Source organism: Juglans microcarpa x Juglans regia, chromosome 5D (assembly GCF_004785595.1).
Source record: "Juglans microcarpa x Juglans regia isolate MS1-56 chromosome 5D, Jm3101_v1.0, whole genome shotgun sequence".
Classification (NCBI taxonomy): domain Eukaryota; kingdom Viridiplantae; phylum Streptophyta; class Magnoliopsida; order Fagales; family Juglandaceae; genus Juglans; species Juglans microcarpa x Juglans regia.
In genome coordinates, this window is record NC_054602.1 from 14211775 (window position 1) to 14228988 (window position 17214).

At 35.3% G+C, this 17214-nt stretch overlaps 1 protein-coding gene across 8 annotated transcripts; it reads right to left on the bottom strand.

The window, feature by feature from the left end:
• Positions 1-161: 161 nt before the first annotated feature.
• Positions 162-16690, bottom strand: LOC121264572 (probable LRR receptor-like serine/threonine-protein kinase RFK1). Of its 8 annotated transcripts, none has more exons than XM_041167825.1 (24): positions 16468-16690; positions 13851-14019; positions 13319-13364; positions 13152-13220; positions 13012-13058; positions 12661-12732; positions 12472-12543; positions 12320-12391; positions 12138-12209; positions 11950-12024; positions 11780-11851; positions 10805-10873; positions 10632-10697; positions 10041-10100; positions 9878-9925; positions 9538-9581; positions 7186-7562; positions 6502-6697; positions 3598-3738; positions 2470-2588; positions 2163-2373; positions 1815-2052; positions 1581-1731; positions 162-884 (listed from the first exon to the last, which is right to left on the bottom strand). In XM_041167825.1, exons 1-24 carry the CDS (start codon positions 16661-16663, stop codon positions 348-350), a joined length of 3219 nt encoding a protein of 1072 aa, XP_041023759.1. In that variant the 5' UTR covers positions 16664-16690; the 3' UTR covers positions 162-347. The 8 variants fall into 8 exon arrangements, with proteins under 8 accessions (XP_041023759.1, XP_041023762.1, XP_041023758.1 ...); XM_041167828.1 differs by having other exon boundaries at positions 12987-13058; XM_041167824.1 differs by having other exon boundaries at positions 12987-13058; positions 13319-13390; positions 16468-16689.
• Between the last annotated feature and the right edge of the window lie 524 nt (positions 16691-17214).

A 17214-nucleotide genomic window follows, 5' to 3' on the forward strand; every position in this document is an offset into this window, starting at 1 on the left:
GTTGAAAATGAACATAGCCCATTGGTTCACTGCATATTGCCTAGAGCAGCTGTTTATGCATGCGTCGTCAGTACCGAAGCAGAAGAGTTGCTGGTTTTGAAGAAAGAAACCAGGATTATGGACGTGGAAGGAAAACAATTAACATATCTAACCATATCAACTTCTTTAATACAAATTTGTTTTAGGGTTCTTGGGAACCTACAGATTATGCTCCTCTCACAGCTTTAATTGTTTTTGTGTTGGAGTAAGAATTATAGTAGTACGTATGCTATTATCAAACACTTGACAGATGAAAATTCAGAACATAGCTGAAGTACAGAGAAGGCGGCATGCGGAAAGGGAAGGATTTAAAAAATCGATGGGTTTTTCAAATTAATCTCATGCAGATCTTCTGATGTTGAGGAAGGGCCAATCCCTGAGGAGACAGACGTCGAGTTTTGGGCATGACTTGCCTCTGAAGTCTTGCTTTCCATCTGCATATAATTATCTCTCATGGCTTTGAACCTCAGATATGACTCATCAGTAATTTCATAGAGGTCATGGGCTGATGCAGAGGATGAGCCATGCAATGAACCGACTGATGTTGAACGATGATCCTGACTTCCTTCCATACTTTGACTTCGCATCTGGCTGTGATGGTCTCTTATGGCTTTAAACCTTAAATCTTTACTATAAGTACTTGCTTCAGGAATCACATCGGGAATGACAGTAGTTCCTTCGAGCATGTTTACCACTTCAGACATGGTCGGCCTTAATGAGGGTGAAGCATTAGTGCATAAGAAAGCTACTTTCATCATCCTTTCTGCTTCTACCTTGTTGAATTCAGATCCAAGCTTTTGATCTACTAGCTCCATTAGGCTTCCGGTTTCCTGCAGATGACAAGCCTGCAATGAAAAAAATATATTTAATGTGTATACATCTTTCAAACATGGAAGTTTGCAAAGACATTCAAATTTGATTATGCAGTAATTTACAGAAGTATAGAATGAGCATGTCATAATTACAAGGGATAAAATAATTAGCTATTATATGAATAAATCTGACATTTTTTCTGAGTAATTCTACATACAACCGGGAAGTGCGTAAATGCTACGTAATCGCTTTGAAAAAAAGTGGGGTCTACTATTAAAAAATTAATTTTTTCATGTGGATCTCTTGTTTTATTCACTTTTTTCAAAGCGATTACGCGGCAATTGCACAATTCACGGTTGCAAATATCTTTTCTCTTTTTTTTTATTAACCTAGCTATTTATTCTGATTATCTGAATCTTTTCCTTTTCTTTTTGTTTCACCACACTCTCTTCACCCGCTCTTGACCAAACTACACTCTGCTTCATCTTCTTTACAGTCTCCTCATCCTACTGTTTGAAGTGTACTTTAGGTTGAAGGAACAATTACTATCATTTCAATGGAAGAGACACAAAAGAATTAATTTGTTTAATAAAAGCACAAGATGTGTGGAGTTAGAGAATTCTAAGTATTCCAAGAAAAATTAAAATGCAGATTGAGAGGCAGCACAGCATCAGTCACAGAATCCGTACTAGATTCAAAAAGTACAAGACATAAAAGTAGAGAACTACCCAATCTAGAAGACATGCACAGTTACTTGCAGGCCCATAACTCATATTGTGCTTCCCACTAACAATTTCCAATGCCACAACTCCAAAACTGTAAACATCAGCTTTGTAGGTTAAATAACCCCAAAGAGCATATTCTGGTGCCATATATCCACTGCAAGTGAAGATAAAAGATGATGAGATACTTTTCTTAACGGTCGGGGATGCAGGAAAAAAGAAATAAAATTTGTAGCTTACATTGTTCCAGCTATTCGGGTACTGATGTGGGTTTTTTCCCCTTCATCAAGCCTAGCCAATCCAAAATCGGAAATTTTGGGGTTCAGCTCCCTATCAAGCAAGACATTGGTACCTTTTATATCTCTGTGAACAATCTTGAGTCTTGATTCTTCATGAAGAAAAGCTAAACCTTGAGCTATTCCAACACAAATCTTGTGCCTAGTCGGCCAGTCCAATTTCAGTTGAAATTTTTCAGGGCCTATTGACAAGGCAAAATCCATTAACGTATAAGTAACAATTGTGAAGTTTGTACTCTATTTTTGCAATGTAACACCATCCATTGAGTAAATTGCACAGCATAATTCTCACCAAACAAGGCTCTGGCAAGGCTATTATTCTCCAGATATTCATATACGAGCAACAGTTGATCACCTTCAATACAACAGCCATAAAGTTTCACAAGATTTGGGTGTTGCAAACAAGAGATCATGCCTATCTCATTCAGAAATTCACGATTTCCCTGTCTTGATTTAGATGAGAGCTGCTTTACAGCAATTACAGTACCATCGGCTAACAGACCCTACATACCAGTCATGAAAAGGAGAAAAATTTACACTCTTGAAGAAAAAACCATACAGCTGTATGATTTATCATAACTCAGGTTTAGCTAGAATACCTTGTAAACAGGTCCAAATCCACCTTCTCCAATCTTGTTTGCGGGATCAAAATTGTTAGTGGCAATGTTAATTTGCTTTAAACTAAAAGAACTTGTTTGGAGCTCTAGTCCTTTAATATCTGTTCAGTGAGAAGAAAGTATACCTTAGAAGTCAATGAACTGGCACATTAGCAAATATAATTCCAATTTACTATTACAAAGAATCCCATTCTACACAAAGCAAGGCCTACGTTCTAACATCCAAATACACAAGCTTTCTACTTTACAAACTATTTTCTTAATTGATCTGTTCAGCTATTTAACAAACCACACTTTATCCTACAATTGATTGAAAGACAACTATGAAATTCGTAGATGCAAACACATGGAATTAGAAATTCTGCTTACATAGTTGTTCAAAATGTAGCAACAGGGAAACGGTATTCGGTGAAATAAAAGATGAGTGCTGAGAAAGAGAAGAAAGGAAACAGGAACATAGGGCTTGGAAAGAAGATTAGAAAGCGGCTCTTCCCATAGTTCTTTTGTCTATACATTTAACTAAGTACATGAAATTAGAATAATACCCTTTTAGTTTATCAAACAAACAAAAACAAAAAGATTCTCAAAACAGATTTAAAAATCAGTGCAAGTACCCCATCAAGGAAAAGCAAATCATAAACAATTTCTAGACATTCATAGAAGAAAGCAACCAGATTTCGTTAAATTTTATAGTTGTTGACCCCTCCAATTGACAAGTTAAAACCAAATACCAATGTGAAACTGAATACTTTATTTTCACATGCTTGAAAAGAATATTAACTAAACAATTAAATGATTTCTTAAAGGATTAATAAACAATATAGATACAAACAAGCAACGTGCTTATAATGCCATCAGAAAATCCTAGGTTTATTACCTAAGAGAAGTGAGACATCACTGCAAAAACGGAGTTGATAAATTTCAATGTAGCTAAACATCCTACAAACACTGTTAAATTCTTAAAAAAATGAAAAATCGTTAAGAAAAATAGATCTCACAAGATAGTGGGCACTCGTGCACAAAACAATGATTCAGTGATAAAAATAGGAAAATAAATTATTTTTTTATTTTATCTGAAGCAATAATATGTGCATCTGACAACACCCAAACCTTGTTCTCTCCCAGATTTGGCTCTAAAATAGCACCTCCACCAAAGGACACACAATGCCAAGAATATGAGGCATGACCCAACAGCTCCTATAATAATTGGTGCAATCCTTGTCTTTCCCCCTTCTGAGGGAGGTACGAAGTCTAGTGAAAATAACCAACAAAGCGAGTATGAGAATCAGGAGTTAACTTTATAAATGAGGAGAGAATCTCAAAGCATACATAGATTTAAGTGTACAACTGAAATTGAAAACTAGCTTGCACCTAGATAAGAAAAGCTCATAATTATGGAAGAAGTCAAAAAAAGTTTCCACTTGATTCCACATAGAACAGATCAGTCATTTCTTCTTAGTACATGATCAAATAAAACGAGGCAAAATATTTTCAAAAGGAGTAGCAGCAATATACAACACTGTTAGATGATGCATTCCGAATCAATTTTTGGCGGGACGTGTGGTGTGGAGATCATGCATTGGAAAGGGTGTTTCCGGCTTTATATTGTATTGCAGTTAATAAGGAGGCTTCAGTGGCGGATGTGCGGTTATCTATTCGTGGTTCACATCAGTGGAATATTCTGTTTAATAGGGATATTCATGATTGGGAATTATCTATGGTTTCAGATTTTTTCAGCTTGCTACACTCCTTAGGGACTACTATGGCACAGCATGATAGCTTGAAATGGGGGTTTCAGGATCACAAGAAATGCACAATAATGAGTATTATAAACCCTTGATTACACAGGATCACACCCCATTCCCTTGGAAGAACATTTGGAGGTCTCGTGTGCCCTCTAGAGTTGCTTTCTTTGTTTGGAATGCCGCCCTTGGGAAGATCTTGACCACAAACAACTTGAGGAAGAAAGGAAGTGTAGTGTTGGATTGGTGTTACATGTGTAAAAAGAATGGAGAATCGGTAGATCATCTTTTACTACATTGTGACGTAGCGAGGGGGTTGTGGGATGAGATTTTTTGAAGGGTTGGTGTGGCTTGGGTTATGCCTATGAGGGTGGTGGATTTGATGGGTTGTTGGAGAAAATTGCAGGGCAGTCATCAAGTGGCAGCAGTTTGGAGAATGATTCCGTTGTGTATCATGTGGTGTATTTGGACGGAAAGGAATGCGCGTTGTTTTGAAGACAAGGAACGAACAATGGTGGAGCTGAAGAATTTTTTTCTACATACTTTATTGCTTTGGTTTTCAGCTATTGTATTAAATGGGGATGATATTCATGAATTCTTATCCTTAGTTCATCGCTCTTAGAATGTATTTAGGTGTTCTATTGTATATTTCCTGTATACTTGGTACTTGCCTATTTCATTCACATCAATAAAGTTTATCTCTTACTTATAAAAAAAAAAAAAAAAGATGATGCATTCCGAAGAATCACTTCAATGAGCTAATCAAAGACCAAGAGTGGTACTAAAAAATGGAATCTTGGAGTGATTACATCGATTGAAGGATTATTACTTGAATAAAATGATCTACTAAAAACCATTTTTGTAAGAATAAATTTAGTTTTATAGCCGTGCACAATAAACTATCTAATTAGCAACTATACTTTTTTTGTGATAAGTAGAGCTTTATTAATGATAAAAAGAATGTGTTGCTACACTACACAGGGTGCATACACTAGAAACACCAAGCAAAAAGAAGAAAAAAGGATAAGGAAAACCTGAAAGTTAGAAAAAGAAAAATGAAAAATGAGCAAACATCCAATGATACAAAGTTCTGAAAAATAAATCCTTGAGGGCTGTGACCATCTTCTCCTTATCCTCAAACGATTGGTCATTTCTCTCTCCATACACACCACAATAAGCAACCCTTAATCATCTTCCGCAAAACTTCTCTACGAGAACAATTAAACCTGCCCTTCTGAAGTGCCAAAAGCTCCATCACACTACGAGGCAATCTAACCTGAACAAGCCAAATTGCATTCCAAAGAGAACAAGCCACCTCACAATGCAAGAAAAGTTGACGTATTGTTTCCACACTCCTATACATGCAACACTAATCATCACTATAATGCTCCTCTTTCTTAAATTATCCATAGTAATGATCTTCCTTATAGAAGCTGTCCAAAAAGGACGCAAGCAACTCTTGGAGAAGGTACTTTGTTCCACCAAATATTCTTCCAAAGAAAAGGGTTACTATCATGAGAGATATATGTAAAATATAATAAAAAGATTTCAAGTCAAACACATCATGCTTTGGGCGAGCCCAATAAAGCTTATCCTAAACACCAGTTCTATGCCGAATAGATTACAAACATTCTAATCTTTTATCGCTCTGATAAACTCCACATCCAACTGAGAAGCATCACTAAAAAACTGTAAAAGATCTGCAACCAAAGCGTCCTGAAAACAAGTAGTGTTCAATCACTTGGGAAAGTCACCTTAAAAGATTGATCTTCACACCAAACATCATGCCAGAACCTTATCTCTGATCACACCACATATCTAGTGGAATGAGCAAAATCTCCAATGCCCTCAATAGAACTTCATCTACCCCAGCAACTCTAGGTTTTTGAATGGATAGATTTATAGTATGCAAATGAATAGATGTTACCGTACTGATTGAAAGCATACATATTTATTTTCTCACATGGACAATAAGGTAATTGTAGATGTTGGTAGAATTTTCGATATCACTGAATTCAGGACTTTGAGATGAACCATTAAGTTTCTAATTGCATATACTCATTAATCTTGAGGAGAGCATTAATCTTAGCTAACCAGATCAACTACTTAACTTTATCGATATGGAAATTTTGGAAATCTCTAAGATGAGATCAGTCATCCTTGTACACTGTCTACAATTCTAATGCAAGGATAACGACAGTGTATTCATAAATAGAATAACATCAGAATAACTATGATGATAACAATACTATTAACAAGAAAAATCACTTACTGGGGTCCACAGAAATAGCTGATATCAAGGGACCATAAATTCCAATTTCAGGTATTCGCGTTGTCCCTTTTCCAGCCCAATAGAAGCGGATTTCCAATATACCTTGTTCAACACTGGCATTATATTTTTTTGTAACTGGTGTAACAACCTCATAGGCTTCGGCAGTTATATTGAAATCCTCCTCCACTAGTTTGTCCTGAAACATAGTAGTCTATTTAAAACCTTTTTAGCAAATTCACAAAAAGTATGGGTACCCAAGAACCCTTTGGCACATGGCACAAGTATAAAGACTCACTCAATAATATGGGAAAAAAGGGTTAATGGTAAAAACTCAAGAAAGCATCCTACTACCCTGAATGTATATATCAAATATGCACCTCCCAAGGCTGTTATATGTTTTTTCATTTGTAAATTGTATCTCCGCAAAATGTAGGCTCACAGTGTAACTTCCATTTTGTAAACAATATTGATACTAAGAGATAGAGGAGAAAGGCGAGCTTCAGAATACAATGCAGAGATGTTTGGTAAAGTCAAAGTTGCAACATAACGAGTGTTTTGAAAATCATTGTCATCCATGAAGTCTCCCGTGCTCAGACAACTTTAACCATACACAGATGGGAGTATGAAGGTTCAAGCAATCAGACAAATTTAGTAAGCATATATTGTATGATTGTGATCGCTTACCTGAATGTATATATCAAATATACGCCTCCCAAGGCTGTTATATGTTTTGTCATTCGTAAATTGTATCTCCACAAAGTGTAGGCTCACAGTGTAACTTCCATTTTGTAAACAATATTGATAGTAAGTAAGAGATAGAGGAGAAAGGCGAGCTTCAGAATACAATGCAGAGATGTTTGGTGAAGTCAAAGTTGCAACATAACGAGTGTTTTGAAAATCATTGTCATCCATGAAGTCTCCCGTGCTACTTAGTCCCCAGTGACCATTCTCACTAGAAAAGAATGTTGCAGCACCACCATCAACATTTGCATCTCCTTGATAGACAATGTCTCCTTCTTGAACATCATCTCCACCACAATTTATGTATAAAGAATGCGAATCTGCCCCATTCGATATGCGGTAAAAGGAATCAAATAAAAGAGCTTAAGATTCTATGAAGATAGTGCAGAAATAAATAGGCCACAACAAGAACAAACAAATACATGCACACACGCAAATGTGCACACTCAATTTCACATCATTGATTAGAAACATCATATTGAATTGCATGAATGGCTAGCGATAAATATTAAAATAAAACCTGCTTAATTATTGAAGCATTGTTGTTTTAGAGGATAACAGACTAAAGAATATATATTGAAATTCAGATCTGATGCTTTCATTGTTCAATTTCTTTCTTTCTTTTTATTGGCACGGATGTCCGAGAACAAAGTCTCGACTATTACCAAGGGTGCCTAGGCTCTCAGTAATGAGTTTCCCATAAGTACACCTCAAGTAATTCAAGGGAAAATTCCCCCAGTTCGATGGCCCCCTAGAAATTGTTTGCACCCAAGAGGATTCAAACCTTGGACCTGGAGAGAGCATACAACCAAAATCAAAGCCTTTACCACTTGAGCTAACCCCAAGGGGTTGCTTTCAATGTTCAATTTCCAAAAATCAAAATCTCATTCCAAGTAAGCTACATAGCAAACCAGATAATAAAATTATGCATCATTGAGTCAAGCGTCTTCTTTTCTTAGTCATGAACAATAAAAGTTTAAAGATCTAAGAGTTTTTGTTTCTTTTCCCTAAGAAATCTTGGCAACTAATCATAGAATACTAACTTTCAAGCTAAAGTCCATATGATACATAACATTCTCAAGAACCAAATGGAAGTAACATAAATATCTTACAATTATAGTCCATGCGCTTAACTCTAGCCATCTCCACATGTCACTAAATTTCCTGTCAATTAAATTACTACTTTATGGGATAATAGATTAAAGCAGTTAAAGATGACTGCATTCCAAGATTTCCTGATTCTTGAAGAAATCCAAGAAACAATTGTGAGCCATATTTATATTTTCAAGCAATATAACATGGTAAGTGTTAGTTTCTTTTTGTGTTGGCCAAATTCGGTGTTCAAAATAATGGATAAGATTTTCTCTAATTTGTTGGGATCAAGTTTTAGAGAGTGGGTAATCTTATCACAATAGACAAGATTATCTCTAATTTGTTGGGATTAAGCTTTAGAGAGTGAGTAATCTCATCTATAGTGTGTTATATTTTTAATTGGGTTTGGCATTTGAATAGTGGGGAAGATAATCCGTAATAAGTTATTTTTTAGTAGAATTTCAAGTTGGGGTGTTTGATAAGGTTATGAGAAGATTTGAATGAGAGACAGCATCCTGTCGACAACCTGTCATTACAGCTCGAATTCAAAATTCAAAAATGAGTCATTTCAGCCCAATGGCTCTTTAAAGGAACACGAAATTCACTTCCAAACTACCCAATCCGATATTGATCAATCATAAGTGTGTCCCGAGAGGAAATAAACATAGAGGAGTCTTTCTCCTATTTTCTCAAAAGATACAACCTCTTGGAGTTCTTTGAAACTACCCTAAAGACTAAAATGAAGATTCAAAGATTTTGACGAGTGATCTGCTGCCACTGGAGGTTCCAGGAGAAGAAGTGAAGTTTGAAGATTGTCAGGGGTTTTGGATGCTACTGCAGAAGGGACAAAACAAGTCATTTTGTCGTGGAAAGGGACTCATATTACAAAGAGTTTGTAAGAAACTTACTTGTAACGATCTTCAAATAGTGTAATTGATTTTTCTGGAGTTGTTTTTCCTTTAAAAAACTCTTTAACCTCCGTCGCCAAAATTCCTTGTCTAGTGGTTGGCTTGTTTTGCTTTATCATTCATAGTTATATCTCGGTTCAATATTGTGATTTGATGCATTTGGGCTAATTTGAAATTTAATAAACATTGTTAAACTTGGGTTTAATTAAAAGAACAAATAATTGTGACATACACCTATTCACCCCCTTCAAGGTGTAATCTTGTAATTTCAGTAAGACTGAGAAAGCACACTTACATTGACTACACTTGAAATCCTTCATGCACGGACGAAATGCCCTTCTGGTTTAACAAGTGAAGAACGGAAGGATTAGCACTACCTAGACATCATTCAACATAATACTGCTAAATATAAAAAACAATCATGGAGAAAAATATAGCTACTGTCAAGTGGCCAAGCCAAAGAAGAAAGTAAGTATACTGGCTTTACGTGGTGAATGTAAAAGATTGTTTCTTTTTTTGGGCAGGGGGTTGACTCCAGAATACATAATATAAAAATAGAAAACAAGGTATGATAAGGAATTCATCAAACTTCTTATTTTGGGGGACAACTGAAGAAGATAATAAAAGTAACTTACAAGCCATTTTCCTTCGGAGAACTTTGGAACAAGTTTAAGTTCAGATCTCTGTTAAAGAAAATAAAAGTGAATAACTATTATTACATATTTCACTTTCTACCATTATAAAACATGAAAGTATATAGATAATGATATCAACGAAGAAGGAATCATTTCTCTATACTTGGTTTGGCAAGCAGGCTTCTCTTCGCTTTGCCATGTAAAGTTATTGTACGAGAGATCCCTGCATTCCCAAACAAGAAAAAGATGAACTTCATCTTCTTAAATAAAACATTTTGATTCATAAAGACTGTCAATTCTTAATTTGAGAGTTTTGATGAGTGTCCCTACAAAAATTTCTTTATTGTCATTCAAAGTTTTATTTCATTTGTTTCTAAAATTTAACATTAGAAGTTTTCTTAACAGGGCATGACACATGTATCTCAAGATTCATTAAATTCTTTTAAATCATGAATGTATTCATACAAGTTCCTACCCGGCAACCCTACGTGGAGACTCCATTCAAACTGGGAACTGATTTCTTACTTAATAGTAGCTAATAAATTTTGTAGAGTTCCAATATCAATCAACTGTCCTTACACTTCTATATATCTAAAAAAACAACATATCTCAAGCCTCATTTTCAGTGAAAGTTGACAAATCAAGAGATAGAGAGAACAACCAGTCAACAACTGTATATTAGAGGGGTAAAAAAACATCTATTCTCGACTAATAGAAGATTAAAAACACTGGGCATCCAAGATCAGAAACATACACGTTAGTTCCTTTCTTCAAGATTGACTCTGGAACATCTCCACTCAGCGAGTTGCCACTTAAGAAACTGATGAAAGCCACATGACACAATTAGTATCGTAATTTTATACCAGGACATGATTACATTCCAAAAGTATGCGTTTACAAAGTTGGAATATTGATATCATAACTTACATAAACTTCAAAGTCTCTGTGCTTATAACACTGGGAAGTTCTCCACTTAACTTGTTGAAACTGAGATCCCTGTCAAAAATCATGAGATAAACAAATATTTATAACTTTGTCCCATAGGACGTCCAGTAATATGCTGTATGCAATGTGAATAAGTCATTCTTGCAGCCTAAGTTTGTATGTACAAGTGAACCAAGCACCGTATAAAGAACTAATGGTGGGGAATAATGTATTAACACCGAAAAACATGAAAGCTCAAGTTTTTGAGGAATAAAGCCATTCGCAAATACTCATTTCTTCAACCTTAATACCCAATCCCGGTGACCCTCAGCAAGCTTTTTGAGTGTTATTTAAGGTTGTTATAATTCCATTTCTTTAACAGAACTAAATTATGCCTCTAGGTGAGAATTCTCCCCAGCCTGCTGGGTAAAAGTCATTCAAGTATATTTGTAACACAGGCCTGGCTGCAGCTGGGGATTGTCAAGATATGAAAGGGACAGATGACTCTAGAAAACACATTTGCAGCATCGGCACAAATAATAAAAAATTAATGAACATTATTAAAATCATATTCAGGAAATCAACTGAGACCAGTAGTGTACGGTTAACTCCATTCAGTAATTAGTTTCCTGCATCAATAGACAATAGTGCACTATTATTTATTTTTTTCTTTTTTCTTTTTTGTATTTACTGTATAGTACTTCATCTATGCATTGCATAAATTGAGATCATGAACGACTTTACTGAGATAAATTGAGATCATTAAACTAAAGTCACATTGAGATCATTATTATCAAATATTTAGTGAAATTACAGTGGCATATATATGAAACCGATATTGCCGAGCCGATAGTCATTGTATTCAAAGGAATGACTTGATTTATTACTCAATTCTATAAATATTTCAAAGGAAAAAGATGAATATGGTAAAAATACTAAAACAAAAGTTAAAAAAGATAAACACTGTTGTGTCCTTACAGAGTCAGCAGAGAATTCATTCCCCAGATGTAGTCAGGAATTTCACCAGAGATATTACAGTTCCTCATAACTCTAAAAGAAAAAGAAAAAAAGGGACCAATTCTTATATGATAATCAGATGGTATATAAACATAAGCATACATGATAATTACAAAAATCATTCGACATACATTCTCGTAAGGCCTGTCATGTTTGTCAGCTCTGGAAAAGCCTGAATTGTCCCAGTACTTATATCGGTAATTCTCCTGTATGTAAAGCTAAGGTCAGGAACAATGCTCCAAGTACAATTAGTATAACTAACAAAGAAATACGAATACATGTATCATTTAACAGAGTGATCGAGAATATCTTCACTCACAAATCTTCTAACTTTTCCAAGACAGAAATAGATGATGGTATGGGTCCTTCAAGTCCACTAGCAATCATTTCTCTGCATTGATTGGGGAAGAAAACAATCGCGAGAAATTAACAAGCCCCAGTTACACTACTTGTCTCAAATCCAAGAAATGCATTCAAAATTCTGAAAGCTTAGGAACTTACAGTCTCTCAAGATTTTTCCAGTTCTGAATAAAATCTGGTATCGTTCCGTTTAAGTTGTTATCATTTATGCGACTGCAATGAACATTAAAACGTCATTGACCCTACAATATATTAACAAGAGTTCATATGCTTGATGCAATAGAAAAGCTTACAAATCTGTCAAGTTTTTCAGCCCGCCAAGTTCCTTTGGTAGATTACCACTCAAATTATTAGAGGATAATACCCTACAAGGACAAGTATTAGAGCCAAATAGACAAATCAACAATCAGAGGAAAACAACCAGTTCATACGACTATGTAATAAATAAATAAAAAATTAATAAAATGATAACAATGACTCACAAAGTTTCCAAATTAACTAGCTTCCCAAGTTCTGGAGGGACTGTTCCAGAAAATTGATTTGCTTCAAGACTCCTGAATTAAAAAAAATTGTCATTTCGTTTGTTAACAATTTCCCACCACGCAAACTCAAACAGTGTTGTGTTTCGTAAACAATGTGTTCAAAACAGATAAAAGCACAAGAATTCTAAGCTCTTAAATTCCACAACAATGGGGAAGTAAATAAGCCAATGCACATATCTTATGCCGTAAGGGACACCACAACCTGTGCTCAACATCATTTTGCTAGAAAAAACCTGGGATACCCAAAGTAAAAATAAAAAGCTTACAAGTATTTGAGACTGCTAAAGTTACCCAATTCCTTCGGTATCGACCCTGACAACCGGTTTCCGAGAAGAGAGCTGCATTAACGGTTGTCGAGTTTATTCATCAAGGAAATCGAGTATTCTCGACAACTAAATTGATGAAAACTAGAGGTAAATTATATTGCTTACACAAAGTTCATTTGCGTTGAAACCCATTGGATTGGAATTGACCCACTTAGATAGTTGTAAGCCAAATCCCTGTCAATGCAAATATGGGTTTAGTTTGTATTTTATTTTTGAGCTTTCCTGGAAAAGAAAGAGAAAATTTTGAAGTCCATCTTCGAAATATAGCTCACACGTGTTGGAGGTAACGAAGCCGAACCAGCTCGGGAGAAAGTACACCTGGAAGACTGAACCTCTTAAGTTCTCTGCAAACAACAAACCAAAATGCAGACAAGAAAGCAAACAAGAAGTCATAAACTTAGGATAAAGACGTAGTGCCGCCAGGAGGTTGATCTTAAAATACGGTAGATAAAATTTGGATTCAAGAAATTTAAGAAAAGAAAAATAAATTTTATACCTTTAAATTATTAAGATCTTGTATTGATCTATATATCAAATTATAGAAAAAAATGAATATTTTACAACATCTTTTAAGATCCCATCGTCGTCCCTTCGTCAAGATTTTGTCAGACTACCTACTTTTCATCCATTATGACCGCCAAAGTTGATACTTCACATATTTCTATCGGAGGACAGAACTTGTTTGAAGTGTCTAGGAGGTAATCGTGCGCCCAAAATGTTTCCATTGTCCAATGTTACAATGTTTCCTAATGTGTGAGCTAGAGCTAGGGTACCTCACAAGTGCATACAATTATGATAACATACATGTGTACGATGTGGCAGGTATTGTTCTCGAATTGGCAATTGCAACTAACGTTCTTCTCGGAAAGGCTCGGCGGCGGACCCGACATAACCGTTTCGACTTGGCAAGTATTGGCATTAAACTTCCAATCAGTAGCCCCCATTGTCTCTGCACTTTGCTGGAGAGCATCAACTGCAATAATACAAACATATCACACAATCTAAGTAACATCACATGCATGCATGTTTGTTGTATATTATACCCAACCTTAATTCAAATTAAGGGTAGTACGGCAAATACTTATCCCAACATATATATATATATATAATACTATTTTTTCTAACACTAGCACTGAAATGAGTGATGCAGAGAAAGTATATATATTTAAGTTGTATGTGACTAAAGCATCTCTGACTAGTGTCATAAGCCAGCTCAAGCGGCTTGGCAATAGAAGCTATACCCCGAAAAGCCGTCTATCCAACTTTATAGTTAATGGAAGGGATTTTGTAACGTGATTAGCATTAATGGTGGTATTTGGTAGGTCTTTCCTCCCTCTTACTAATTTGCTACCATGCCCTTTACTGCATAAGCATTTCTCGCCTTCCTACCAACCATTTCATGGTTGTTTCAGAGGGGATGATGAAAGACATGGAATGAGGGGGTTCTACTTCTTGATAGCAAGCCACTCGACCTTAGTATCGCATATATAGTAGTTCCAATCTCCAATAAGCACGAGGTGATCTCCTCACTTGTCCCTCCCCCAATCAGTCTCCTTTCTTATTGGTGTAAAGCCTATATGCTCGCTCTTGCCTATACTATTTGAAGTAACCCTGAAACGAGGCAACCCTGTTCGCTTTGACAAGAACTGTGCCAAGTCTGAAAGCCAAGTTCGAGCAAGAAGATGGCTCACTACATTCCAAAAAGGAAGGCCGATTTATAAAACACTTTCAGCTTAAGAATCGTATATCTCACATGTAAGAATCTTAATAAAGAATCAAGTCATAATGAGATTAAAATACGATGCTTTTTGGCCGTGTGGAACATGGATTAGCAATATGTCTATCCTAGAAACCATCCCCCATCCAAGATTGGAAGAAGTGCTATATATGAAATATCCCATACGATAAGTGAGAGTAAGTTGTGTATGGAATTCCATATTGCTTGAAAATGAGAAGTTATCGCTCTTTATAAGATTTTAATGAGACTCTAATTATATCATTGACTAGACCTTGTAGAGTGTTACAATATATACTAAGACTTTGAGATCAAATAGAATATGTTTCTTTCCATTCCTCGTGAGGTACTTATTTTCCGAAGCATGAGATCATAGTGATTTTTCTCCCTTTTCTCGATAAGTCGACAGTGTTACACCATTGAGATACTTCAAATAAACTAGAGTACATATAGGATGCACCGGTGCTAAAACCTTTTGATCTCAGGATATCTTCCAAACTATTGGGGTCATTGATTCAGATGTTCTTTCCCTGGTTTGGAGCCAGTTGGTTCCATAGTTTTAGAGTTATGTTGATCATCTCCATCATTGCACATGGGAATATAGAAAGTAAGGGCCTTGACATAGACGCAACAATCATATTCGCAATGTGTGTAGCCAATCTGAATCACATAGGAGTCAAACCTTTTATACCATTGTTGTGGAAGATTGCTTTAGCCCAAAGAGCGACTTCTTCAATCTGCAGACAAGGTGCTCCGCCTCATATTACTTAAATCATTCTGATTGCTCCATATAAACATGTACCTCCAAATCACCGTGAAGGAAAGTTGTCTTTACATCTAGTTGCTCCAGTTCCAGACTTAATTACCAATTCAACACAAATCTAAGATATTAATTTCCTCCAAAAATTTAAATCAATTTTGAGTATTCAATTCATATATACATATATATATATATATATATAGTTATAATTATTTGGTGTGGAAGCACGACTTGTACTCATATCTATATTGTCCGACGCTCCGCTGGGAGCTCCCTCTGGGGTCTTTTATGTGTGTTTTCTTTCTGTTCTTTTTTTACATAGATTTTTTTTAACACTTTTAAATATTTTTAAAAATAAAAAAAATTCACAACATTATTAAAAAATATTTTCTTAATCATGAAGTGTTTTTAAATGTGCTTTTTAATGATTACTATTTTTTTTATTAGCTCTAGTGGGAAGACTAATATTTTTTTTACTTCGTGATTAAGGAAGTGTTTTTTAATGATCATGTCGTGATTTTTTTTATTTTTTAAAAATATTTAAAAGTGTTAAAATATATATGTGAAAAAAGAACATAAAAAATACACATATAGAGTCCAGGCGGAGCCCCAGCAGTGGGTCTAGCATTATCCTTAATATTTATGCAGGAGCTACATATTAATATATAAGGACCACGAGTACCATATAATATATATCCTGTGTAATTAATTCTTGTGATCATCATCTCTAGCTTGGTTCTTCAGTACAGCCAAAGGGATTAAAAGCCAGTTATAATTACTTATTTTTAGAGATTATTATTCGATCAGGAAAACAGTAAATAGTACATGATATTCATCATGGAACTCATGAGATATATATTATATCCTCAGGCCAATTGCTTTCAGAAAATTAGATGAAAAGCAAACCAGAAGGTGCATCAACCTACCTTCATCTTGAGGCACAGTAGCAGAAGCAAGCTGTATGTTTGCGCCCAGCAAGCAGCTCATCATCACGAGGCCGACAACAACCGAAAGAAAGACAACATCAGCAATATTATGTTTGATGGGGAAGATCAGCATGTTTGCTGAGCAAAAGATCATTGCATACTCAGCATCCAATTCCCTTGACCTCCTGATGATCATCAGGAGGTCAAGGGAATATATATATATATATATTGTATATCTTTGCTCTCTGTTCACATATTAAATTAAATTAGGGTGGAAACGAGTCATGAATCATCATGCAAAAAGTCAAATATTGCATGTGATCTTGAACATATTGTCGGGGAATATATATTCATAACTGTCATTCTTCTCATGTCACATGCTGACTAAGATGGATGATCCATAGTTTGTTTTGACCCGCAAAAGAAAATAAATAAACAGGCCAGCAACATGGTTGAGTACTAGATTAATGTTGTCTTGCTTTTTTTTTTTTTTTTCCTTATTTAATATAATGTTGTCTTGCTTTGTTTTCGATCGTGTGAATCTTTTAACTACTTGCTTTGAACTGGTCTGATGAGGATAAAATATCTCAAGCCTAAACCTTCAATATCTATTATATAGTGACAACGAGAGACTGTAAATAAGTTTATTATAATGGATATTCCCTCCTCAAAACCTCCGTGGATGTAGGTTTTATAAAGAATCACGTAATTCTATATGTCTCCTTCTCTTTTACATTCTCAGTATTT